This window comes from Drosophila suzukii, chromosome 2L, assembly GCF_043229965.1.
Source record: "Drosophila suzukii chromosome 2L, CBGP_Dsuzu_IsoJpt1.0, whole genome shotgun sequence".
Classification (NCBI taxonomy): Eukaryota; Metazoa; Arthropoda; class Insecta; order Diptera; family Drosophilidae; genus Drosophila; species Drosophila suzukii.
In genome coordinates, this window is record NC_092080.1 from 7,534,083 (window position 1) to 7,561,744 (window position 27,662).

Below are 27,662 nucleotides of genomic sequence, written 5' to 3' on the forward strand. Positions count from 1 at the left end.
TAAAAGTCACAACAGAAATGAAAGAACAGGGAATACGTGATTGTAGCGAAGTTTTGTATACCCTGTAAAATTGTTTAGGGAACAAAAAACACCAAGAAGTTGTTAGCAGTGTATTAGAGAGGTTCATAGAATAAGCTGTATGCCGATGACTATTTAGTATTAATATCGTTTACATGCTAACTTCCGCATTTATGTACCAATTCCGATATTCCGATTCAATGTAAAACTAAGTTAAGCTAATATATGATGATAAGGATATTGAAAAGAGCAGAGAACGGTCACACTGCGATATAAGAGAGCTAGCGAGCACATGTGTAAATTTAAGCCAGTATAAAGAATACAAATAAAAAGTGAAACAAACCGGCAATAACAACTTCAGAAGTGGGATTGACACCTTTTTAAACACCCGCCTACATTTCTGGTTATCTGAGGACACACAGTTTTTTTCTGAAATGGACAAGAAACAAATTGTTGAGTGGCTACAAGCTAATGAAATCTTGTTCCCAGCAAGTGCAACTTTAAGGCAATTGCGCAAGCTTGCGTTGGATGCCGGTTGCCAAGAAGCGGCTGATATCCCGGAAAACACATTGGAGGAAGAAGACGCCAAAATTGATATACTAAGTCAAGGAACCGCTAGCGAAGACATACACATACACACATTGGAAGAAGAAGAAGCATTGCTTGACGCCGCCATAAGGGTGGCTGAAAAGAAAAAGATATTGGCCGGATTGATGCAAAACAACAACAAGACGACAGATGACATTAGAATGGTAAAGCAGCTCATGGTCCCGTTTTCTGCCACTGAAAATGAGGAAGCTCTTAAGTGGATTTTGGATTTTGAGAGAATCTGCAGAGATGTTAATGAGTGTAAAAATTTTCAATTGCGCTGCGTACGAATGCTTATGAAACCGGGCACAGATGCGGACTTGTTTGTGCGTGTTGACCGATCGAGTACTTACGACGAATTTAAGAAAAACTTTATAGAAACATTTGGTCATGGCAGTTCAACTGCTGATATTGTATTGCTGTTAAAGGAAACCATTTTTAACCCTGCGAAGAACACCGTTATGGGATACATACTTCTTATGGAGGAAATTGCTATGCGTGCTAACATCGACGAAAAATTGACAGTCCAGTTCATCATTGATGGTTTTCGTGATCGTTCAGCCAATATCGCCCTATTGTACACAGCTACAACAATCGGACAATTGAAAGAGTTGGCTCGGAAGTATGCAAGTCTAAGTAAGAAGTCGCACAATTTTTCCCACCGTGCAGAAAGTTCTGGAAATGAGCGGAACACAATCCGCTGCTATAATTGTTCCGCTTATGGGCATTACGCTTCGTCGTGTACTGCGTCGAAACGCGAGAAGGGGTCCTGTTTCCGTTGTGGATCCCTCCAACATATGCTGAAGGATTGTCAACAGAAGCCTACAATTAATCCGCGGATGGTGGGCGCAGCCAACAACCAGCCGATTCGAGATGACGAAGAGGGGCACAATATGTTTATTCCGATTGTTAACCAGGTAGGAGTATATTTTTACACTGATTGTCAACAGAGGCCTAACGTAACCTTACTTTCTGCCATGTTTGATACGGGAAGCGCCATTAATTTAATTCAGCACGCTGCGATTCCTTATAGTAACTTTAGCGATGTATTGTTTCCGACGGACTACTGTGGAGTTAATGGATTTAAAATTAAAACTTTCGGGAAAATATTTGTTAGAATTATTTTTCAAAACAGAGAAGAAGAAATTTCATTTTTTGTTGTACCCAACAACTATGTTGCAACTAATGTTCTTTTAGGACGTAAGTTTTTGGAAAAATTTGGAATAAAATTGATTTTTAAGGATAAGATAAAAGAAATTGTAGAATTGCATTTATTTAAGAATATTGAAGCATATCGAGACAGTGAACCATTGAAGAGTTTAGTGAATATTGAAACATATCGAGACAGTGAACCATTGAAGAGTTTAGTGAATATTGAAGCATATCGAGACAGTGAATCATTGAATAGATTGAACATTGACAGTGAACCATTGAAGAGTTTAGTGAATATTGAAACATATCGAGACAGTGAACCATTGAAGAGTTTAGTGAATATTGAAGCATATCGAGACAGTGAATCATTGAATAGATTGAACATTGACAGTGAACCATTGAAGAGTTTAGTGAATATTGAAGCATATCGAGACAGTGAATCATTGAATAGATTGAACATTGACAGTGAACCATTGAAGAGTTTAGTGAATATTGAAACATATCGAGACAGTGACCCATTGAAAAGCAGTAGAAGATTTGAAGAATTATGTAATGAGAGTAAAATAGATAGTAATGATAGCATACCATACATATATAGTATTGATGTATTTAAGGATGATGAAAGTATTGACATTGACCCGAAGTTAAGCGATAAGGATAGGTGCGAACTAAATGAAATAATAAGATTAAATTACTTAAATTTATCCAACATCCCAGCTATCCAACATAGCTATGAAATGAGACTAAGACTTAAGTCGGAAGAGCCTGTACGATCTGTACCAAGAAGACTTTCATATCAGGAAAAGAAAGAAGTAGATTTAAAAATTGATGAGTTATTGAAAAAGGGATTCATAAGAGAAAGCAATTCGCCCTATAGTTCCGCTATTGTACTTGTTAAGAAAAAATCCGGAGAAAAGCGTATGTGTGTAGACTATAGACAACTTAATAAGATAACCATTCGTGATGGATACCCGCTTCCTCTCATAGATGACTGTTTAGAAAGATTAGAAGGAAACAAATATTTCACACTTTTAGATTTGAAAAGTGGATACCACCAAGTGAAAGTAGCAGAAAGTTCAGTGCAGTATACAGCTTTTGTAACACCCTCCGGTCAATATGAATACACAAGAATGCCTTTCGGACTCATGAATGCACCCGCAGTATTCATGAGATTTATTAACTTTATTCTGCAACCTTTGATTCGCGAAGGAAATGTAGTAGTCTATATCGACGATATTGCTATAGGTTCGAAGACATTGAATGAACATTTTACGACGGTAGGAAGAGTTTTACGAATTTTAGCAGAGTACCGATTGGAAATTAAGATAAGTAAATGCCAGTTCGCTTACGAAAGCATTGAATTTTTAGGGTACACACTCAGTGGAAAAGGAATCAGTCCAAATTATGAGCACACATCAACTATTAAACATCTTCCGATACCAAAAGATCGCCACGGAATGCAAAAATGCTTAGGATTATTTTCGTACTTTAGGAGATTTATTCCGGCATATTCAAAAATAGCGAAACCATTGCAAGAGCTCACAAAAGTAGGCGCTAAGTATGAACTCAGTGAAGATTGCATCAATATTTTTGAATATCTTCGGGAGAAATTAATTTCATTTCCTATACTATCTTTGTACAACCCGAACCGAGAAACTGAATTGCATTGCGACGCAAGTAGCGAGGGATTTGGTGGAATCTTATTGCAAAAACAGGATGATAGCAAGTTCCACCCAATAGCCTACTTTTCACAAAGAGCAACAAAATTAGAGGCAAGATATGAAAGCTTCAAATTGGAAACTTTAGCTGTAGTCTACTCATTACGAAAATTTAGAATATACTTAGAAGGAATTCCATTTAATATAGTGACAGATTGTAATGCAGTAGTATTATGTTTAGGAAAAGGACGCCTTAATTCAAGTATTGCCAGATGGGCTTTAGAGTTGGCCAATTATAATTATACCCTTAAGCATCGTAGTGGAAAATATATGACACATGTTGATACATTGAGTAGATACCCTTCAGCCTTAAATGAGAATTTTGAATATGAACCTGTAGTGAATATTCAGGGAAGAGACAACAAAGATCAAATAGTTTCAGTAATTGACAGTGACGACATTAATCTTCAGCTTCAGATAACGCAAAATAGGGATAGTATTATAGTAAAATTGAAAGAACAATTAGAACTTGGAATTGTGAAGAACTTTATATTGAATGATGGAATTGTTTATAGATTAGGTGAGAATGATATTGAACTGTTATATGTACCAGCTGAAATGGAATCCCATATAATTAGAAGAGTTCATGAAAATTTATGCCATTTAGGTACAGAGAAATGTTTAAAGGAAATAATGAGACATTATTGGTTTCCGAACATGAAATCTAAAATAGAAGCATTTATTGGAAATTGTTTAAACTGTATCATGTTTACGGTACCCACACATGCGAATAATCGAACACTACATAATATACCCAAGCGACCAATTCCTTTTGATACATTACATATAGATCATTTTGGACCATTGCCCTCAGTCATATCGAAAAAGAAACATTTGTTAGTAATTATTGATGGATTTACCAAATTCGTTAAATTGTTTCCGGTAAATTCAACGAGTACGAAAGAAGTTAACATTTGTTTTTCGAAATATTTTCAATATTACAGTCGACCACGTAGAATCGTAAGTGATAGAGGTACATGTTTCACGTCATTAGAATTTGCAAAATTTTTATTGGAAAATAATATCGAACACGTTAAGGTAGCAACTGCGTCACCTCAGGCGAACGGCCAGGTGGAGAGAGTAAATAGGACTGTAAAAGCGATGCTAGCCAAGATAACTGAACCAATTAAGCACGAGGATTGGAGCAAACTCTTAGTTAAGGCCGAATATGCCATTAATAATTCAATGCATTCAACTACGAAAGAATTACCCTCAGTGTTGTTATTTGGAGTTCAGCAGAGAGGTTGTAATATTGACGCATTAACAGAATACTTAGATGATAGAAATGATATACCACAGTGTGATTTAGTAAATGTCCGCAAAAACTCTTCAGATAAAATTGAACAGTGTCAGAAAAGAAGCAAGGAATATTTTCAGAAGAATCACAAAAATCATGTAGAATTCGCAGAAGGCGATTTTGTTGTAATGCGAAACATTGACACCACAATTGGTACAAATAAAAAATTTGTGCCAAAGTACAAAGGACCATACATCGTTAAAAAAGTTCTGCCAAACGATAGGTATGTTGTAAGTGATATTGAAAATTGTCAAATTAGCCAAATTCCCTATGATGGAATTGTAGAAGCATGTCGGTTGCGGAAATGGGCAGATTGGCGTAATCAGTGTGAAAGTAACTCCTAAAATGTTAATCTAATACTTATGTCTAATTTATTTATAACTAACCAACTTTGTGCACATATATATCATAACTATTCTAATTAGCTTATACGTACAGATACAAAACTAGAAACTCACGATCGAGGACGATCTAATTGTCAGGATGGCCGAGCTGTTAGCAGTGTATTAGAGAGGTTCATAGAATAAGCTGTATGCCGATGACTATTTAGTATTAATATCGTTTACATGCTAACTTCCGCATTTATGTACCAATTCCGATATTCCGATTCAATGTAAAACTAAGTTAAGCTAATATATTATGATAAGGATATTGAAAAGAGCAGAGAACGGTCACACTGCGATATAAGAGAGCTAGCGAGCACATGTGTAAATTTAAGCCAGTATAAAGAATACAAATAAAAAGTGAAACAAACCGGCAATAACAAAGTATATCTAAAAGTTTGATAATATTATTAAGTCTTTAACACTTCTTCAAACTTACCTTTTTAACATTTTTAACAGCATAGGTATTTAGGTACTCTGTATAATAACTTGGAAACCGGAACACCCACCGAGAAGATATAATAAATACTAGATAATATTATTAAATCTTAAACACTTCTTCAGAAAAACTTAGATTCTTTAATACAATCACCAAACTTAACATTTTTTAAAATTGTAACTAAATAATACAATATTTGTATGAGCTTATATAACTTGGGCACAGAAAAAAACACCTAGAAGATATAATGAAATATAGACAATACATATTAAATATTTAACAATTCTTCAGAAAATCTTAGATTCTTTAATACAATACCCAAAGTTAACATTTTTTAAAGTTTAATGAAATAATTAAATATTTGTATAGAATGTTTACTAAGATACCGCAGGTATATAGCCCATAAAATAGTTTGATAATCGCTATTTCTTCGATGTTTATGGTATTGCAAAGTCGGGAATCCCTAACCATGCGGCACGTGTAGCAGCTCTATTAATTTTGCACACTCATCCGCCACTTCCTGCATCTCACCCCAGACAACTCTTTCAATTGGAATCCGAAACCACAGCCTGATAATCGATTTCATTGAATCGCCAAATTTATGCGAGGGCCCGCTTCTTTTCATATCATTTCATAAAAGTTTATGTTTATGTCAGGCCTTTTTTGTATGCCACATTAATGAGATTTTTAATGGTCGACCAAATTTGGTGGCGACTCGAAGGCGAAGGTTTTTTTTTTTTTTTGCCAGCTCGTAAAACGCCGGCTATTACTTTATGACCGGGCCAAAACCATTAGAAACCGTTCGGCGACACCGGGAAAAGCACATGAGGCACAAGGGAAATGTGGGGAAAAGCTCACATAAATCGCTCGCCAAATGGATCGACGTCAGCCGGCAGCTTCCCATCGATACATGTGTTTGTCTGTGTTTGGCAGCCGCCACATATGAAAAGCGAATTTTCTCTGGTCGAAGCGCAAAAAAAAAAAATAGAAGGCAAACAGAAAAACGTAAACGAAAACGTCGGAAAATTCGATGTCGGGGTTGAGTGTGTGTGTTTGGTTTTTCTTTGGTCAAGTTTTCCTGCTGCTGGCTGCTGGTTGCCTGCTACAAATATCGGAAAATTCCTTTGAGGATTTGCCACAAAGGCGGAAAAGCCGCTGCGGCAAACCTTTGATGATTCTCCACACATCTCTCTATCTCTCTTCCCCCTCTTGGCATTTTCCGATAGTGTGTGACATATTCGGTTGCAACCCCCTCAAGAAGCCACCCCTCGCCATTCGTGTTGGTGTGGAAAATGTGAAAATGTTTTATGGCCCGCTTCTTAGCTTGCTCTCTCCCTCTCTCTCTTCCGCTTTTCTCGAGTGTGCCGGCTGCTGCTGCTGCTGCTGCTTCTTCCACGTACTTAATACTTTTTGACTTTTTGGGGGAAAAGCATTTCCCGGGGCGAGTGTGTGTGTGTGTGTGCGGCAGAGTGAGAGTGGCAGAGAATGTGGATGTGAATGCTCCTAAGCGGTTTTCCCAGCTGCCTCCGTTTTTGCTCCTGCTTCTGCTGCTGCTCGCCAGAGGTTGCTGTTCGCCTGTTACATAATTCGCGTAATTTATTCAATTTTGAGAATTAATTTAATTTTCCATTTCACACACGGCATTTTTCCCGATATCTGGTTTTATTCTAAAGCATTTTTCGGCCTTCATTTTAAAGTCAAATGATTTGGATTTCGAATAAAATAAAGCTCAATCAAACTAAAAATTGATAAGGATAAGAAGATCAGGCCAGATAATTCTATTAATTTAAAATTGATATATAGATCGTTCAATTAACACCTTAAATACTAAAAAGAAAGCTATTGTCACAATAAAATATACAAGGGATGATTATTTCTAGTTTATAAAAAAATTGCTTACATTAATGCATCATACTGTCCTTTTATTTATTTGTTAAAAAATAATTTAATAAGGTAAGGTTTTGTCACTTAAAAAAAATTTCGTTCTAAACAAATAATTTAGAATTTAAATTAAAATACCTTTTGCTGGTTGTTGGTCCTCATTACGTGGGCGACATCTAGATTTGATTTAAAAAACTGCGTGGCGCCACCTATATTTTAAAAGAAATCATCATCTAATGCCGTATCTGTAAAATTATGTAGTACTAACGAAGAGTATCTGTAGATTGCATGTAGAAAACCTGTAAGTAATGAAGAGTATCTGTAAAAACTTATTAAAATCCCATGTAAATATAGATTCAATTGCTGTGTAGTTTACAAAATTCATAAATGGCGCTTTTGTGTCCGCGTGAAAATGGGCATCATTGGAAGGAAATAAATTATAAGTTATTCGTAGAGCAAAAGGATATATTAGATTCGTCGGAAAGTATGTTACCGGTAGAAGGAAGTGTTACCGACCCTATAGAGTACATACTACAATGTAAAACACCCACAAACCGCCCAAATCTGTGGCACCCACATTTTCATAGCTTAAAATAAAAAATACATTTTATTGTTAAGAATCGGACCATTCGTTAATGTAATAATATGTAATGAACAAGAACATCGTCACAGCCAGTAAATTAAAGTGTAAAATGTAAAAATGTAAGGTAGATAAAATGTAAGCATCGCTATACCGTCGCCTTAACTCGAAGGTATATTTATTTTAAGATTTTAAATTGCTTAAATTTTATTTAATATTTAATACAAATATGTTGAAAAAATAATCACATTTTGTAATTTAAATGTATTTGTTTGTATTTCCTTTGTATCAGGGTATCATCAATTTCTGCCTCCATGAAAGCTGTATTACGAAGCCTCTCGTGGCAATAAAAGTCTGTAAGTGATAAATGCTCGATGTGAAATGGCTTTAACCCATTGGCAACCAAGGGGTTGAAAACTCTTTTCTTATTTTTTTTAAGAATAAATATGTAAGTAAATTTGTAAAAGGTAAAATAATAAATAATTCCTCTATATTCTTTAACAAATTTATATAGCCAATTTTTCAAAACAGTTACTACCATTAGCAAACCCAGAGGACTCTAAGACAAAAGTCATTATAGCGACTATTGCGAACTAAATAAACAAACTGGAAATTCCCACACTGCCTCTTTGTAAGTAAAAATGGGTTAAAACTGGCGATTACCCCTGGGCCGCGACAGGGCGGTCCACGTAATGGCTCTTAGATTGTTGTTTTCATTAAATAACCAAAGGCTGCAAGCCGAACAACCAGCGATTCCTGCTCTGCGGTTGGGTTTTTTGAGGTTGGTGAGGATGGTGAGGCGCTGTGGTGACCCCAACTCCTGCTCCTGCGCCGGCTTCTGCTCCTGTTACTGTTAGGGAACGCCCAATTGCACCGGGGAGCGGACAACAAAGGAAGACGCCGCCTCTGACCAGGCCAGCCGAACAACAACAACATGAACATGATGTGGTTAGGGTATGGGTAGGGGATTGGGAACTCAGGATCGGAATCGGGTTCGGCCAGGGGATCGGGGATAGGAGTCTATAATCTCGTTCGCTTAAGCGTCACGCATGCCACTCCCCTAAATTGATATGCCCGCCATGGCCAAACACCGGCAAACATCATCATCAGAGCGGAGGAAGTGGAAGTGGCAATAGCCCAGTGGTATAGCCCAGTACCAAAAACCCAGTACCCAGTGGTAGTAGTGGTAGTAGTGGTGGTGGCGGCACAAGCGGAAAATCATCAAAGCGCTGGCACGGCGGCTTTTTTTTTCATTTTTTCCCTTTCATTGCGGCATTTCAAAGAAATGTTCCGACATTTCTACCAGGCGAACAGAAACGTCGACAGCCGGCGATGATGTGGTGTGCCAAAAAGTGAATGAAATCGAAAAACTCAGCACAAGAGCGCACACACCATATACCATACACCATATACACCATATACCAAACAACACACGCACCACCGAACCACCGAACCACCTTTTATTTTTTTTTTTTTTTGAGGCATCGCGTCGCTGCTCTTGGTTGCCGGCGTATAAAATTGGCTGTGACCCGATTATTTTCGAGTACATATATATATATATATATATTCTATTCGCTGGCCATTGTTCTGGGATCTCGGTTCTCGGCGGTCTGGGTCGTTACTGCAAAGGGAAAATCGCAAAAAAGGGGTGAAATTCAAGGCAGTGGAAACCGAAATAGAAAATAACGAAATCGTGCTTCTAATGATTGTCTACTTTGGGGGCAGTGTTAGTCTAGGTCGGGTCTTTCGGTCTTTTGGGGTAGGTTCTGTTGCCTGGAAGTTAAATTTTTTTTTTCTTTTTATACCACACACAAATAAAACTATCATCGTTTGAGTTTGCCTCTTTCTAATTTTTTTTTTGGATTTTTTAATGCTTGTTTTTACACACATAGAATAAACATTTTGGGTATGTATTGAGTATAATATTGCACATTTAGAGTGTGATTAAATTGGATATTCATATTTCCTTTGGATATTTTAGTCAGCTTAGGAGCCAAGTCTCTTTGCTGAGACGAAAAAGTGATTTTCCATTTATTATCCGAAAAACCCGCTTGTACTCTGTGATAATAGTTTAATACTTATGTCTCTGTTGAGATCGAAAAATTGGAATATGTAACACTTGTTGCTGCGACGATTTGTAATTGGTTTACAAGCCCAGTCTCAAGTGAGACGCAACAAATTTTTTTCTCAGTGCAATTAATTGCCATTGCGCAAATTGTTGGCGAAAATCCGTTTACAATTTGCAATTAGTGTAATGTATTATTATCCGTTGTAGTGTTGAAGCTTTTAGTTATGTATAATCGATCCTTTTTTTTGTGTTTCAATTGTGATTATTTCAATAGACACTGAAGTGTAATGTAAGCCAAGTCCTTTTGAAGGAACAACATTTTTTTGAGTGCACATTGGTTGTATCGCGAATGAAAAAATTTCATGAAAAAACCGCTTGCACTTTTTTATTTTATATATTTTTTTGTTTTTTTGTCTCTGGGGTCGTTCAGGAAGCTGTTCTGTATTTAATATTTTTTTAAGTGTAACAATTATTGTGTTTTATGTGATTAAATTGTGGCTATGTTATTAAATATTTTAATTTACTTAGACCAACATCTTTCTCCCAGCGCAAAAATCTTAAAAATATGAATGAAAATATTTGGTTTGTTTTTATATTTTACTTACTTCTTTGCTTTGCTAGTTTGAAAAATGCTTACCTAGTGCTTTTTCTAGAACGCCAATGAAAAATTCAATGGAAATACCGCTTGCACTTATAAATTTGTTCTGTATGCTAAAAACGAAATGAGGCTTTTGGGTGCACTGGGCTTAAAACCTTTTCCCCGCTTGGAAGCTTTGGGTGATTTGCCTAATTTGCTGTGACTCGAATTTATAATCTATAAACAACCATTTGCTGAAAGTAAATTTTACAAAGTACCTTAATTAATCAGTGTGTTTGTTTTTTTTTTTTGTTGTATTCAGGCATACAAGTACCGCATTTGTGTTGTGTTTTAAAAGGGCAAATAGATTTTTGAGGTCTCAGAACTCTGTTCTTGGAGAGGTAGGACCCATGCAGCTATTATAAAAGTATTTAACTAAATTGATAAGCAAAAAGAAATGTGGATTAAATCGAAATCATGCGTGTTAATAGGACTGAATGGGAAAGCGTGCTAGTGTGCCAAGTAATCTAGGTGTACTATGGTTAGATATATATATCTATATAAGTATATTACTTTCGATAAGCAACTCTACAGATTATTGTATGTTACAGTACCTTTGAAGACTGTTAAGTTGTTGTGATTGGTGTTACGTTACAGTGATGTTTAGAGCCGACTTGCGGAGGCAAGAAGGATTCTATTGACAGATATGCTAAATTAGGTTTTTTTCAGTTAATTGTATCTTAGACACACACAGTGAACACTGGGTATAGGGATCGGGGCGAAAATCAAAATCTCTGTGTGCCTTCGATAGGCATTATGTACTACGCTCGGCATTGGCTTAGTTTTGCTAATGGTTTTCGGTTTATATTGTTGGTAGGCTCAGTTTTTTTAGGGTCTCTTTATTATTTTTTGATTTGTATTATAATAGTAATCGTAATTATTACCGGTTCTACATCATCATCTCCTTATACTTTTCTGCTTGCTGTTTATCATCGAAAATTGTTCGCATTTTTGTCGTTTTCATTTTCGGTATCGTTTAATTTACATTTATATAATTTACACATGCAGCAGAATATAATATGTTATTTTGTGATCATTTTAAACGTTTATTTGTAGCGCATATTACACAATGGCGCGATACATTTAGATATAGGTATGCATATCCTTTCTTCGTTCTCCATAAATTCAAATTGATTAATAACATTTATATATATATGTAGGTATACATGTTGCTATATAATTCTCATAAATAATTGTAGCATGTTTAATGTTATATGTATGTTTAAAACACTTAAATTGCATAGATTAATAAGTTTTGCACAAAAAACCTTTAATAGGTATGCTCCATGTCCTTTTCTTCGAGTGTATGTGTTCGGTGTATATTATTTGCTTGATTCATTCATCAAAATCATTTAACATTTTCGCTTTTTATTAGTTTTAGTACATTTAGATATTAGTGGCCTCAGCCAGCATAATTTTTTGCTGGTTTTTACCTTTTTTTTTGGTTTTCTTAATTTTTTTTTTTCGTCATCTTTTGCTTAGTAACACAAATCTTTGCCAAGTGGCTAAATAGATATATATTTGTTGTTGTATGTAGCATATTGTATACACATCGATATTGTTAAATGTTTCGCTTATCTTCTAAATGCCTCCTTAATCATATAATTTATTTTGGTTTTCCAAAAATGTATGAAAGCCGTCTCGTATTATTTTTCATTAATTTGCTTATTCGATAATTAATTGAAATAGACAGCAACAATTGCATTTTAATATGCATGCTGATCAATGCTTTCATATAGTTCCCACATTTTTGGTGCCTGTATTGTGTTTTTTGTATTTATTTGTATTTGTATATTATCATCCGCGGTTACCAAACTCAATCCTTCTGAAACAAAACCTTAAGAACATTGAGATTGTAAGTTTGGTTGCCTGTTTGATAAGTTTTGTAAGTGTTCACCTCCACTAAAATGTCGTAGAGACCGCCTTTCTGGAAACCTGTCCCAATCACTTGACCTTTATCTTTGAGGGAACAGTTCCTGAAGTTGCCGCCCCGCGATCATTACTTATTTATCCCGTTGTACGAGTTGAATCTCATTGTGTAGGCCTAAGACTAAGTTCCGTCCGATAGGTCAGTTAATCTGTATCTGTTATGTCGGGTCAGGATTAGCTGCTAGTCCGAAGTTAGATGTGCGTATATACAGCCTGTTCTTGGGTCTTGGGTCTTTTAAATCCGTCCGTACAGTTGGTGGTCGGGTTATGTTTCTTTAGGAACTCAAACCATTTTGTATGTCTCATTCTGGGTTCGTGACGTCAGTCGGTCGGTCTATGGTTGGTCGTCTTCTCCATCCGCTCCTCATCATCTGATCGATCTGATCCGATATGATCTGATCTGATCTGATCCTCGGGTGTATGGGTAACAACCGGATCTGCCCCGTTGAAAGTTAAAAGTCAAGTGCCGGCCAGGAACCATATTTCTTCATCGTTCCACTTCATTGTGGATTCTGTCGACTTATTTATGACCTCGTTTCGATTTATTCTTTTTCTGCTTCTCGTTAAACCTTATAAATAATAATTCAGATTTCGCTTTAGTTGATTTTGGGTTTTTGTATATCTATGTTACACCATCAATGAAAATAGATTTTGGGGGAAATGATGAAATGCTTGATTTGTGTGTGATAACCCTTTTTCATACTGGGTATTTTTACACGCAATAGGTACGATTTTATAATTTTATATATATGTATATTTTTAATGTAAAAGTCCGTTAGACATTTATGCTTTAATTTTAAAATTAGTTTATATTATATGTAAGTTCCTTTCAATTATCTACGCATGGTTGTTGTTTCTTCATCGTTTATCATTAACACTTTTATGTTTATTTATGGTTATGTCGAAATATACATCAATAATTGCCTTTATATGCGATTGACTATAATACGATACATTTACGTTGCTTGTTAGTACACTTATTTAATTTGTTTTCGTCGAAGAACATTTGAATTGAAATTGTCGTAGTTGTATTTGTATGTATTTTAATTAACTTTGAAAAAACGTTGCTTCAATTACTCGAAAATCAATCGAAAAACTCACTACTAAATATTTTGCTCTAAAACAATTATGTTTAACTATTCTCAATATTTTTTGTTTTTTCTACCACGTTAATAATTTTTCGCAAGCCCCTTGGATGTTGTTCGGACTTGCCACAGTTATTGTAATATTGTTTTCTCATTTGCTTTTATTTTGTAGTGTAGTGTCAGTTGTGTTTTTTGTTATGTTCAAACGATAAAAAACAAAAGTTTGCGTCGAGATAATAATTTTTAGTTAGTTGTTTTTTGTTTTGTTTGCTTAAATTTAGCTGAAATGTATCTTATCTTTGTCGTCTTGGAATATTTCGAACTACGATAACTCATTTTCATTATGTTTAAGTTCCAACTGCTACGTAAACTGTTAAGTATGGTATTATTATTTATTTGATAATTTTTTTGGATATTTCTTTGCTAATTTGCAGCACTTGCACTTACGTCCTCCTCCATCTTATGTCATTTGTATTTTTTATGATTTTAATAAGTTTTTTTCTCATCGAGTGCCTTAAATCGGTAGTAGTGTTTTCGGTTATTATTTAGTCAGTGTATCTTTGTGTTCGTTCCCTGGGGTGTTTTGTATAGTGTGTCATGCGGTCTCTCGACCCACATAGTACCGTGTGATTCTCTAGATATTTTGCGTGGTTCGTTTCCTGTTTGTCCTGGTTCGTTCTGGGTCGTCTCTGGATGGTATCTTTCTTTTTGGTATCTGGAGATGTTCTTCCAATAATTTCCCTAACACTTAAACTAGTTGTATTTTTTTTTGGATTTTTTCCTTATTTTTTTTTTGGTTCACGTGATATTCCTCATTTAGTGTGGCACATACTTTTAACCGCACACGAAGCTCCAACCTCTCCCAGTAACCCCTTCTGCTCCCCGGACCCTAGCTGCCCCAGTTTGGTGAAGTAGATCATGATATCATGAAGTTGAGACCAGGGACACAGACTGGCCGACAGAAGCTGCAGCTTCGGTGCTGTTCCTCTGACATATATGGTCTTATTTATATAGTATATGTATAATAATATAATAATAGTATATGATATAATCAACTGCGAAGGGTAAAAAGTGTTGCTTACGTTAAGGAGCGATTGATTGATAACTGAACAATTTCTTGAATTCGCACACACACATATGGTCTGGTAAAATATTACTCGATTTGCTTCGAAGATCAAGTGTATGCTATGTGATTAAATAGATAATAATGACATTCACCATATTGTATATGAATAATATATATTGTATACAAATATATTTGTTAAATGTGATTATATCATTGTATAATTAATTGTCATACACATCAATAGGTTGCTCCTCACTAAACTTTTACCATTTTTTTTCCTCTTCATGTTGTAAATAGAATTTTGTTAGGTACAAATTTTGCATTCTTCCATTTCTTGTATATGTCTGTCTCTTGTATATGTATGTTGTGTTTTGTAGTGGCTTCAGTGTAGTTGGAAATGTCTAGATGTCTGTATTTTTTTTTCAGTGTTTTGATAGTGTTTAGTGTGTTTTAGTGACTCTGTTTTTTGCTGTTCTGTTCTGTCTGGCTTGGCATATGTATACCGTTCAGCGATTGTTGTCGTTCGTTTGCTGGTTTTTCAAGCACATCGATTAGAGTTTAAGTTTAATGCCAACATCGATATCGATAAATGTACGAGTAAGTAAAATGCCTCATAATTGAATCCAATGCTTAACACCTAGACATGTATATAAGTATAAGGTATGTATGTAAATATTTCTTGTATATCCTTTAACACTCAAATATGGTATATATATCGTGCGTTTCTATAGTTGCTTGCACCGCACAATTTCCGTAGGACTGGTATCCCTCCACAAGGACGCACCCCGGGTCTCACGGGCTGGTGCAGACCGGGGCAGCGTTACAAGTCCAAAAGGGATCCCACAAACCCCACGATCCTTGTGCTTTTTTTTTTGGCGCGGTGTAGTTAACCAAAGATAGTAAATCCTTCTACTGACAATCTCGTGAAGCCTTTTTCGAACCTTCCAAGTGCTCACGCCAAATCAAAACCGAACTCAATTCAATTTCTAGCTATAACAAACAAAATAAAGACCCCCGAAACGCTGCAACAATCATTAACCTGAGGCTTAACCTTCAACCCGATCCTGGATCGGATTGGCTTACTTCTTCGCCTGCTTCGCCGGTTTGGCCGGCGTCCTTGGCTCGGCGACCTTTGGCTGATCCTTGGACTGATCCTTCGCCTGCTTCTCCTCCTTCTCCTTCTTGGCCGCCACGACGGCGGCTGCCTTGGAACTACTGGTGGGCACCTCCTCCTCGGCCGCCTCCTTCGCCTTGTCCTCCTTCAGTGGCTCCTTGGTGGTGGTGGTGCTGCTGCTGCCGTTGGTGGTGCTGCTCCCACTGCCCACTGCTACGGGATCCTTGTCCAGTTCCCGCTTCTCGCCGGAAGTATTCGCCGGCAGAGCCTTCAGGATGGCGTGCACCTCCTCGGCCACCGCCATCAGGACGAACTCGAACTGCTGCCTGGTGGCAACCACACCTGCCCGCTGGTCACGCAGGTGCTCTAGAGTGGCGGCGATGTCGATCTCACGCGCACCCTTGTTCATCCGCTCGAGCACCAAATCCAGCAGGATGTAGGCACCCGTCCGTCCGGCTCCGGCACTTCCGTGCACCACAATGGGGCAGGAGCGACGTCCCCGATAGGATTTGTTCACCTTCCTGAGGACGAAATTAAATGGGATATTTTGGAGAACAATATTTGGGAACTAAAAGCCATATAGTCTACTAAATATATTTAAAAGTTGGAAAGATTCACAGATACATTTACTCCTTTTATTTTTATCATTGAATATTGCAAAGCAGATACTTAAAAATTTTAAGTAAAGTGCTCTTTATTTTTTTGGCATCTTAAAGTGATAATATCAAGTTTAAAATAATACTGAATTTAATTAAATCGAATATCATTTCTAAATAATGTTTGTTTAAGAGTAAAAGTAATGGAAAATGGTACAACAATTTAAGATCAATGGGAACATTTTGTATTTACCTTCTGAAGTCCAACAGAGCCTTTGCCTGAGCAGGCACACCCATGTGCGGCCAGGAGAGGAAGTGGAACTGGGTGACTGTTCTGGTTTCGCTAGTGCGCAAATTCTTTAGGTAGAAAGAACGTACGAGGTAATCGTCACACCATATGTGTTCACTAACGAGGTGAACCTGAGAAAGAGATACATGACATATATGTTAAATGGTTTGAGTTTCCTATCCCATCCTTATCCCCACTTTACCTCATAGATGTGATAGACCTCGGCACCTTCTTCCGGCCAATAGCGCGCACAGGCCACCTCACCGTTCTCCTGGAGGCGGCAGAGGGCCACGATGACGACGGCTCCCTGCTCCCAGATCATCTGCCAAAAGTGTGCCAAAGTAGAGGGCAACGGACCCTGGGCGGCCACATAGGCGGGGGCACGGGGATCGTGATCGGTCTATAATTTTAGATATATTTATAATACAATTCAAGGTAGTAATATCATGAATTTCAGATGGAAAACTTACAATCGTTGATGCGTTCACATAGTCTAGTCCTTCGGCATTGGCCAGGTGGTTTAGCACTACGCGCGAGTGGTCATATGGCAAGGGAGCTCCGGGTCTGTTGAGACCAGCACATTGGGGCTGGGAGGCAGCCTCTCGAGCACTGGGCTCCGCCTCATAGCGGCACAAGGCCTCCCATTCCCGCTGCAGTCGTCCCTTGTTGCGCAAGTGATCCTCCATGTAGGACTAAGAATACAAATAAGAATTAATGGGATAAAGATTTGAGGGGTTTCTAGGTGACCCACCAGCACCATATGCCCCGTTGAGATGTCCATGTTCGTCAAGGCTGGCTCCTCGCTCCAGGACGAGGTGCTCGATCGCGAGGATGGGGGGCGACCCTCGTTCTCCTTGGTCAGCGATGTAATCCGTCCGCTTGGCGCCGGTTCGTTTGACCCACCGCCGGTCGCTCCGCTGGTCGAATTGCCACCGTTGCCCGTTGTCTTACCAGCCATTCTGGCCCGGCACAACTCCTGGTAGTCCTTGCTGCAGGTCTCCGCCCCCGCAATGCCCGACTGCAGGCCGCCCAGCTTGTCCCGCTTGCGATCGTGCCGCTTGATCAGGATCAGGGTGACAAAGATCACGATCACGGCGGCCGCTCCGGCGCCGGCAAACATGTAGGCCATGATGTGTGTGACATCCGGTCCCTGCTCGGCCAGTTCCATGCGCGAGGAGGAGACACTGGGATCCTGCAGGTCCTTGATCACATCGCCCACGCCGGCGTGCAGCACATAGAACCCGACGCGCCGCTGGATGTTGTTCTTCACGCCGCGGTTCTCGTTGATGGTCCTTGCCACATCGCCGGCCGTCTTGCGCTCGGGGTTGTTTGAGTTCACCCGGAAGCTAACTTCGTGTTGTTGAACGCTAAATAGGGATTTCAGGGGTAAAGTTAGGGGGTGTTTTATGGAGTTAGGTACTTGAAAAACCCACGTTAAATAAGAAAAGTATCCCTGCATGTGTAGTATTTGCTCCAGCTCCTTCATGATGCGCTGCCCATCGTTCCAACTGTCGATTCTGGGAAATAAAAATAGAGTATTTTATAGGTTAAAAAGTATACATAGTATAACTTCCTTAAATGGTATTTTTCAACTCGAAGAATTCTGTCTAAATGTTGTACTAAATAAACTTAACCAATTGTTATACTACTAAAATCTGAATATATGTTTTGATCATTGGGGCAATACCTTTCTAATAATGTTTCACCCGGTTACGATATTTTTAGTAGTAATTGGTTCCAGTCCTTGGAATTTGTATAGGATTCAAGTTACCCAAGCTAAAGACTATTATTGGTATATCTGACTGTTTTCAATCTTTGTCTTAATTTACCTAAAACACCTTATTTTCAAGGGGAAAAAAATTGATTAACGGATCAGAACCTATAATGATAAAAACATTTTTCATCTAACTCAAAGTCTTCAAACTGAAATCTGTGACTTGGCAGATATGGATTTGAGTATAAGAGGTTCGACTTTTTGAGAAAACTAGTCTCCTTCAAGTGTATTTTACAGTGCGTTGATTCTTATTTTCAAGTAGATAGATAGATATATAATGTATAGATATAAGTACTCACGGGTTCTTGACGAACACATGCACATATTCAGTGTCAACGGTGTGCGGCGCATGATCCTCGGCCGAGTGCTGCTGGGTTACGACCTTCTTCTTCTTGTGCGCATCATCGTCCTCGGGAGCATTGCCCTTGATGTGGGCGGGCAGAACCTCCTTGTTGCCACCATTATCCAGTTTGCGTGCCTTTTCCGTTTCCAGCTGATTGCTGAGCTCCGAGGAGCCCAAGGATGGAGGTCCTAGCAGCGGTCCCGGTTTCTTCACATCCAGACGTTCGTGTCGTGCGAATCCCAACATATTAGCCAAAAGCGATTGCTTCACATCGGACTCATCGGCCTGCATACCATCCGTATCCTGGGCATCCTGGGGCATCAGGAGCAGGCCACCTTCGGTGTAGACCCGCTGGCTCTTCGACTGCCGGGGGAAACTGTTGGAGGCCAACATAGCCTCCTCCTCCAGAGGCGTCAGTGAGTTGCGCAACAAACCCGACTCGAAGGCCAGTTCCTGTTGCTGCAGGTTCACATCGTACGGATCCAGCTGCTTAAAAGATGCAGGACGTCGTTTGGCCAGCTCGGGAGTGGTTTCTACTTCGGTTTCCGCGTGTCTGAAGTTCAATGGCGGTTCCTGCACCAATCCCTGCTCGCTGGCCAGTTCCCGGAAGAAGGAACGCTTGGGCTGCTCTTCCACTTCCTCGGCCAATCCCCCCCTGGAGCGACCCCTTGCTCTCTTAAAGGGGGCGAAGTTGTCCGGGAAGTAGAGCTCACTCGATTCGTTCACCTCCTCCGGCGGCACATAGACCGGTGACTTGGCCTGCTCCTGCTGCTCCTTCAGCTCCCGCTCCCGCTGCTGCTGCTGCTCCACAATCGCCTCCAGTTGATCCATGGCATTGGGCTGGGCAGCCGGCTTCCTTTGGTATGGCTGCGGATCGGGTTCCGAGGCGGCTAGAATCTGATAGAGTTCCAGGCGATTCTGCTCCGCCCGCTGATTGGCATCCTGCTCCGCTGCCGCCAACTGCTGCTCCCGTTCAATCCTCTGCCTTTCGGTGTCCAGGAAGGCATCCATAATGCTCGGCTCATCCAGTTGAGTGTGTCCCTGCCCGTGCCCATCCATCTTGCCAAAGTGCTCCAGTTCCGATGGATCATGCCTTAGCCTCCGGCGATCCTGCAGCATCCGGTTGAGGTACAAGTCATCATCAGAGATTTCTTGCACCTGTTTCTTTCTCAAGGCCGGATAGAATTGCGCTGGATTGCCTGGCTGCTCGTAGTATTCGATTTCCGTTTCCGGTTCCGGTGGCGTGAATCGCACATAGGCCATCGCACTGGCTGGATCCCCAAACTCCGGTGGAGCCGGCGCCAGATTCGCACAGAGATTGGGTGGAAGCTGCTGTTGCCGTTGGAGCGAGAACAGCGATCCCTGGATGCGACACTGCACGTACGGATGGTCCCATCCTAACCCAGCGCCCTGGAGTTCCTCCAACATGGTGGCCAGCACACGGGACTGCTCCTCAGTGAGAGGTGTCCTTGGGGAAAGTAGAAATCTTTAGATATAACACTAACAAACTGGTTTAATATAAGGATAATTACTTCTCAATGTCCTCAACGTCGACACCGGTGGTTGGAATGCACTTGCCGAATATGTTGTCTAGAATTTAAGCAGGAAATCAAATGGGTTAGTTTAATGAAGAAATTACATTTGAAGTTTCCCTTTCGTGTGGTTTCTTAAGCAACCAAAAACTTATACTTCCTACTAAAAAGGAAAATATATTTTTGTACTTTTCTGTGGTTGTAAAAACTTTTTCCCAAAAATAAGTTCTTGTTGAAAGTTAATCTTAAAGCTCTTAAAATATTTGATGGGCCTTTCTCTCCCTTTCATTTAATAAATAATGATACCCCTAAGAAATGCTTTTTTTAATTAATCAAGTGGGTAAGTATAGTGAAGAAATTGTATCGATACTTCTAAAGTTTTCTCTTATGCTTATTTTAAGCAACCGAAAAGTTTTGTTTCCTACTGAAAGGTTTAATATATGTTGCTCATGAGTTTTCTTGAAGTTTTAAGAACTTTTCCCAGAAGAAGTTCTTGTCGAGCAAACTTCCTAAGGGAATATTTTATAGGAATCTTTCTCCCTTTAATTAATTAATTAAAGATATTGTTAACTTTCATTTGCAACCCAACTTGAAAGAAGATTTTTAACATATCTCCAATTTTATATCTTTAAAGTTTCCTTTGCTTTCCACACTATATTTTATCATGTATCTGATGATCGTAAATGCTTATTTATCCCATCTGCATATCCTGCACTCCTTTAATTGCACTCGCCCAAATTCAGGGGTATTTACCCGCTCTTTTGCATTCCGTACTGCCATTGTCATCATCAGTCCCGATATTAATAGGGCATGTAACTGCATTAATAGACCTGGTCTTACAATGGTTGGTACAAGGTACCCCTTTCCCCAGATTCCTGCCATCAGCACCTTTTGTTTTCATTGTGATTTACGACCATTTAAATGCATATCCTTGTGGCTTGTCTCGGGCGTAATTTGCATAATGTAAATGCTTCTCATGACTGCGGCGAGTGAAACTGAAAATGAAACGGCGACTGCAACTGCAACTGCAGATCGCATATGTGTGTGGGCCACGCCCCCTTTGCACCCCCGCCCCTCTTTTGAGGTCAACCATTTTCTCTGCAATTTTCGCCATTTTCCGCAGCGTTTTTCCTGCTGCAGCTGCTTTTCCAATTGTTCTCTAGCCCGTCTCCTCCTCATCGCAGTGCTTACATAAGTAATTGAGTGTGTTCTCGATAATGCACTGGCAGTCGGCACCCCTTCAGATCCTCCAGTTCCCCTCGTAGTTTGCACCATAGTTTTCTCACACTTTGTTTTGGTGTCGTTTTGTGTGAACTCTGACCCGGCATTCGAGAGCTCTGCAAATACGAATAATATGCCCGGGGCCAGAGTTCAGCTAAGGAGGTTTCCCTGACTTTTCCTGCAATGCCTTTCTGGGCCCCAACTCCCTGCCCTTTGACCCACAAAAAATGGGGTTTTCCACTCGAGATGCATTTGGGCAACACCACATTGCGGCTAATGGCAACGGAAATCGACAGTGAAAGCCCTTATTGTCTTTGCGGCTAAAAGTGCTTAAGGCGATTAAAGTCACGGCTTTATATGAGGTTTTATTTTAACAAAATAAAGGTATGTGCTAGGTTTCAATAAAAAGTATACCTGTATAATCATGACATACAACTAAAAAAGCTTAGCTTGAACTTCAATTAATAATGTAGTCCCTAATGAATTTGTAAATTTCTAGAGAATGTAGAAATCCTTTCAGGGTTCCAGGCTTATTAAACACCAAGCCAGAAGTAACTTTTTCCTTATTTAATTTGTTCAGAAAAGTTAGTATTTCCATAGTTAGTTTCACCTACCCTTGATTAATTTTTTATAATATTTTTAAAACCTCAACAAACACTGATTGCTGTTTAACTTTCAAAGCGAAAAATTTCGCAACTCAAACTTTACTCAATTTTACTACAAAAAATGTACTAATTATATTAAATTCTATCTGGTTTTCCATAATTAATTACATGCACTTCGAGCACAAAACTAAGGAACTTGTTGAAGCTTAATATTTAGATTAGTATGGAAAAACGAAAAGCTTTTTCCCCATTTTGCATACCTAAATAACAACTGTTTATTTTGCTAGCACATTTGCATTTTAAATATCCCGAAATAACTTTCTTTAATAGTCTATTAAAGTCTATTAAAGTTTCTTTTCCGAATGAAAAATAAATGAACGACTGTCACTTAGCATACTTAATGCCACAATTTTAGTGGGAGTACTTAAGCCCCTCTTCCCGTAAAACTATACTCCTAATCCCTTTTCGTTCTGGGTAAATTCAATTTCCACGAACTTGGCATCCCTTTGTTCGCCAACTTACTGATAACCACAATCTGGGTCTTAAGACCATCTTAACTGGGTGTCGACCGCCTTATCGCTTACTCACCATCGTAGCAGACCTCGGAGTGCGGTATGCATAGCGTCCTAACAAACTGGCAGCCTGTAAGAAAAGGAAAAAAGAAAAAAGAAAGGAGTCTTTGGTTAGTACAAAATGGTATAGTATAGTATAGTATAGTACATGAAAGAGTTGTTTAACTGAGGCTATTATGAGCGGGCAAAGCAGAGCAGTCTTTCAGTTGAGACATAATGATGTGGTAAGAGCCAAATCAGCATTACGTCGCTAAGCAGACTCTCGACACCCCCGAGATCTCCAAGCCCCAAAGAGCCCCCATATCACCCATCACCCATCCTCTGCTGTTTTCCCTGCTGCTGGTGTCATGTGTCGCTTGCCTGACTCTTGGCTAAATAAACGCTTTTTATGAGCATGTGCGACATCATGGCTAACACACACACACAAACGCACAGGAGAAGACAACTACAAATTCCTGGCCCCGAATATATCCTCCTTTTGGCCGTTAGTCAAATGTCTGTGACGTCAACAAGAACGCCCGCATCGCATCGGGAATTTGTCAGTGAAAAATTTGCCTCCTCCCTTTTTCCTGGGGACCAGCTAGCATCATGTGAAACGCACATCCTGTTCGTCCTGAGTGGAAAACCCCAGAAAACCCACGCCCAAAAATGGCGTCACTTTGGAACTTTGTTGTCAACAGTTTTCGTGGTCTTTGCCTGGCTTTAACTTTTGGGCTGTGACAGCCGAAAAAGGCGACAACGCTTCGACATTCGTTGGCCATTAATTAAGCCAAAGTAATTTCATTTAGCTGCCACAACCTCCGCACAGCCAACGTCCAACCAACTCCCTCCACAAATGCCGCATTTCTGGATGTTTTGTTTTTAATTGCTGAATAATTGCAGGCGGGGGCAAAAAGGGCAGCGAATATTAATCTCGACGGTCGAAGGATCTGAGGGTCCCGGTCCCTTGGTGATAAGAGAGACCCATGAATGCCCAGAAATTAAGTAGCTCTGCACAAAAAGAGTTTGCCTGAGGGGAAAGAATCTCTGATGAATTCATCAGACAGCTTGAAAAAGTAGCAGGGCGAACTACTAATTGCTTGGACCTTTCCATTCAACAACAGTCAGAAAATAAATCAGTTCATTTGTAGTATTTGCAAACCACAAATTCTATATATTTCCGATTTCAGATTAACAGCAAATCAAGAATATCACTTAGTTTTTGAATTTACTGAAAAATGTGCTTAAAAGTATGCAGCAATATATCTCGAGTCCGGCTTACTTTTCACTGCATACTTTTAGGCACCTTCAAAAGTGATTTTACAACCTATTGGTTTATATAAATATAAAGTTACCATCACTATGAATATATCTTTGCATACTTTTTGGCACCTTTAAAAGTGATTTTACAACCTATTGGTTTATATAAACAGAAAGTTACCATCTTATCTCATCACTATGAATATAAAAAAGCCAAACTAATAAAAACTTAAGGGCTGACTGAAATCCTTTGTCATTTTTCACTTAAGTACCTGCCAGCCAAGTTGACTATAAAATTCTTAATGACTCTTTGCTTAAGTGCGATAAACTTGATTTTTATTCTCTGTGTATAGTTAGCCGAGTGGCCACATTGTTTGGCCATATGGAGAGGAGTCGTCCAACTATTCTTTCTGCCCTTTCGGCATTGTCGAGTCGACAGATTGAAGTGCACTCGTCACATCCAGAGGACCCAAGGATCCGAGGACTGTAAGCGCTCACTTTGTCTCCTTTTTGCTGGCTGAGTCCTGGGCCGTTGGGAAAACTAGTCAATAAATGTGGCGACACAGGCCGTCTGTCTATTTATCAATAGGCCAACAGAGACGTGACCTGAATGCCCAGACGGCCAAGCGATATTAAAAGCCTTGGTGCGAAAATAGAAACTAATTAAATGAGAAATGGTCAATGGCAATTTCGTGGCAAGTGAGCGGTCTAATTGCAATGGGGGAATGCCCCACTTGAAGAGACCAATCAACCCAAGGGATCAGAGTTCCCCAGACTGAGCTTATAAATATGCGAACTCAGGGCCATGATGGTTGTGGAGGTAAGCTGGGATGCATTGTTTTTTCCGATTTTACCTGCCCTTTTTATACTTTTTTTCCACACTTTTTTTCGATTTTTCCCTTCAGTGATAAGACCACGCGGCGTATGCGCAATGTGGCGTTACGTGCCGCATTCATAGGCCATTTTAACGCCATGCAAATGCTCACTGGCCATCGAGTGCGGCAATAAAAATAAGAGGCATCCTGCGCACCCAAAGGCTAAAAGCTTTTACGCCAACAAAATCCCCGTTGAAACGAAACTATCTGTGCGTCATGGTGATGCAACTATTATTTATGGCGGGTTCGATTTTCCTACGCGGGGGAGTGAAAAGTGAAAAGCGAAGACCTCGACCGCAAGAAGGAAATGGCAGGGCCTGGCCTGCATTCATCGTCAGGATTGCCAATCAACAAATCAAAATCTGTGATGTCGAATGGCAGGGGAAATGGGAGTTGGGAGTTGGAAGATCCATCATCCTTTTGTGCTCGTCCTGAATTGATTGATAAGTTGGCAACTTGATTGCTGACTCCCCAGTAGGGAAATCTTGGCCAGTCCAAATTATGCCAAGGGCCAAGACGCAACAATTTAATAAATTTACCGCCCCAAGGCGAAATTGAAAATTCCATGAGCATTCCCATATTGTTGTGGTTGCGATGGCAGCCGTTGCCTTTAACAGGAAGACCCAACCACCCACATTTTGATTGATGTCCACCGGCAAACCGCACATAGTTAAGAGGAAGCTCCTTCGGAATTTTCCGCCTGGCCAGGGCTGTTTACTTATGAGATTGCCCTCCGGTTTCCCTCAGGTTTTCCCAGGTTTCCTGTGCCGTTTGCTTTTGGGTCAAGGCATTTAAAAATAAAAAAAAAATGGAAAATAGAGAAAGAAAGATTTTCATTTCATAACGACATTTTTTCCCCTGTCATCTGGCCACAAACACACGGCACGTGTGTGGCCCCCCGGACAACGTGTGGTATGTGTAATATGCGGCGCAGGGCGTTGACAGCCCCGCCGACAGTCGACATCTTTAATGACAATAACGAATGTCCGCACTCTGATTACGTGCGACATTTACCCCAAAGCAGCCAAAGCAGCAACGCTTCCATAAAAGTGTGCTAACACACATTTCATGGGGCACTCAAAATTTGGTCTAGTAGTAGGATTTTGTGGTACTTTGTAGGGCACAAACAGGGACGGGATTAAAATGTAAATTTAACTAGGTTTGAGAAAGGGTAAAGTTCCAGCTGCTTTTGGCACAAGTACATAAAAATAATCTCTGCTCTAAAAGAATAACTTTGATCGATAGGTATTTGAAAAGGTACGTTTTTATAGATTTTGTAGAGATTTATTTAATAAGAGATAGGAATTTATTCCCAAAGTTCAGAAAAAATAAAATCAATCTTCATGAAGGGTGAAATTTATTGTTATTCGCAAACGTAAGCTTTCAAAGTACCAATTTTATCAGAAAAGGTTTAATTTGAACAAAGAGGAAAGCTGTTCTAGGTTGTTATGATAAAAAGGACATCATAAAAGGTATATAATTTAGTTACAATAGAAGGCAAAACATTTAAACACAATTATATTATATATCTAATAGCAAGACATACAATTTCTTAGCTCTAAGCAATTCCCAGAAAGGAGTAATTCCTTTGTAGAAAATGAAGTGTAATATATGACAAATTAACCCAGAGCTTACTGTAGCTTGAAACACAATTACCAGACCAAACAGGATGTTGTAAAACAAGAGACCACGAAAACAAGGCATCATATTTTTCTTTGGCCAGATGAAAAGATGCGTTAAAGTCGCCCCGCGGGCCACAATACTTAATATTTTGCGTTGACAGTACGTGTCAATGGAGGGGCGACCAAGGCGACCAAGGAGACCAAGGCGAGTAGGGCGACCAACTGTCAGGGTGGCAAAGGAACAAAGAAAATAAATAATAACAAAGGACATTAATCATGACAACGACAAGGCAAAGGACTCTTTTTTGTTTTTGTCGCACGAGACGAGGGACTTTCTGGCAGGGCCAATGGCAAAGCAAACATGATGCACAGCTCGTTAAAGGGCAGCATAACAAGTACACATGCATACATACTATAAAACAGGACCTGTTTTCGCTTTAAAGTCCTGCCTTTGCTCCTGCTCCTGCCTACTTGACTTGCTAAGCGTTTAATGCCATCGCACACACATGTGCCAAGCAAACAGAATAACAAACAAATAAAAAGCTTGGCGGATGAGGATGCATTGCCTCTTTTCCCGGCTTTTCTCCCTGTGTTTTTTTTTTGCCACGGCTTAGTTGCAGCTGCAAAAGTTGTCGCTGCTTTGGAGCTTTATTAAGTGTAAATAAGCGGCGGCATTTCACAGCAGCTCCGGGTCCTGCAGCCACATTCCTTTCAGTGGGGCATTCCTTACGGCAGGACATCAAGCCACACAGCCGGAAAAATAGAGTGCTTTTTTTCAGATGCTCAAAAGGCTTTCCCACAGCAGCAAAGGAAAACAAACACAGTGTTTGTATCTCACAGGAACCTAATAAATGGAATTTTAAATGTTCTTAAGGGGTTTTGAGAATGGAAAATTAAAATATTTACAATATTTCACAAGCTTTGTGGTTACTACCTTATAAGTTACACAAACTCTTTAAAAAACCTTTTATTTAATTTATCTCTTTTATTTTCCATATATTCATAAATTCAAGAACAAATCATTTTCAAGAACAAAATC

General features: G+C 39.4%; 2 protein-coding genes across 3 annotated transcripts in view; one reads left to right on the forward strand and one right to left on the reverse strand.

Annotated features, from left to right (window-relative positions):
• The first annotated feature begins 437 nt into the window (after positions 1-437).
• Positions 438-5,458, forward strand: LOC139352566 (uncharacterized). The gene is made up of 2 exons (XM_070995173.1): positions 438-1,523; positions 1,601-5,458. Exons 1-2 carry the CDS (start codon positions 453-455, stop codon positions 1,607-1,609), a joined length of 1,080 nt encoding a protein of 359 aa, XP_070851274.1. The 5' UTR covers positions 438-452; the 3' UTR covers positions 1,610-5,458.
• A 5,538-nt stretch (positions 5,459-10,996) lies between these two features.
• IA-2 (tyrosine phosphatase IA-2) overlaps positions 10,997-27,662 on the reverse strand; it is a 46,647-nt gene continuing 29,981 nt past the window's right edge. For both annotated transcript variants that reach the window (XM_036822793.3, XM_036822792.3), the window contains 9 exons: positions 22,904-22,957; positions 20,490-20,547; positions 18,914-20,425; positions 18,274-18,357; positions 17,592-18,207; positions 17,311-17,532; positions 17,043-17,240; positions 16,805-16,971; positions 10,997-16,476 (listed from right to left, as the gene is read on the reverse strand). In XM_036822793.3, the coding sequence (XP_036678688.3) occupies positions 15,921-16,476; positions 16,805-16,971; positions 17,043-17,240; positions 17,311-17,532; positions 17,592-18,207; positions 18,274-18,357; positions 18,914-20,425; positions 20,490-20,547; positions 22,904-22,957 (3,467 nt within the window). In that variant the 3' untranslated portion in view covers positions 10,997-15,920. The remainder of the gene's footprint in view (positions 16,477-16,804; positions 16,972-17,042; positions 17,241-17,310; positions 17,533-17,591; positions 18,208-18,273; positions 18,358-18,913; positions 20,426-20,489; positions 20,548-22,903; positions 22,958-27,662) is intronic.

Excerpts from the sequence above, each read along its gene's own strand:
- LOC139352566 (XM_070995173.1), top strand. The coding sequence starts at position 453 with ATGGACAAGAAACAAATTGTTGAGTGGCTACAAGCTAATGAAATCTTG.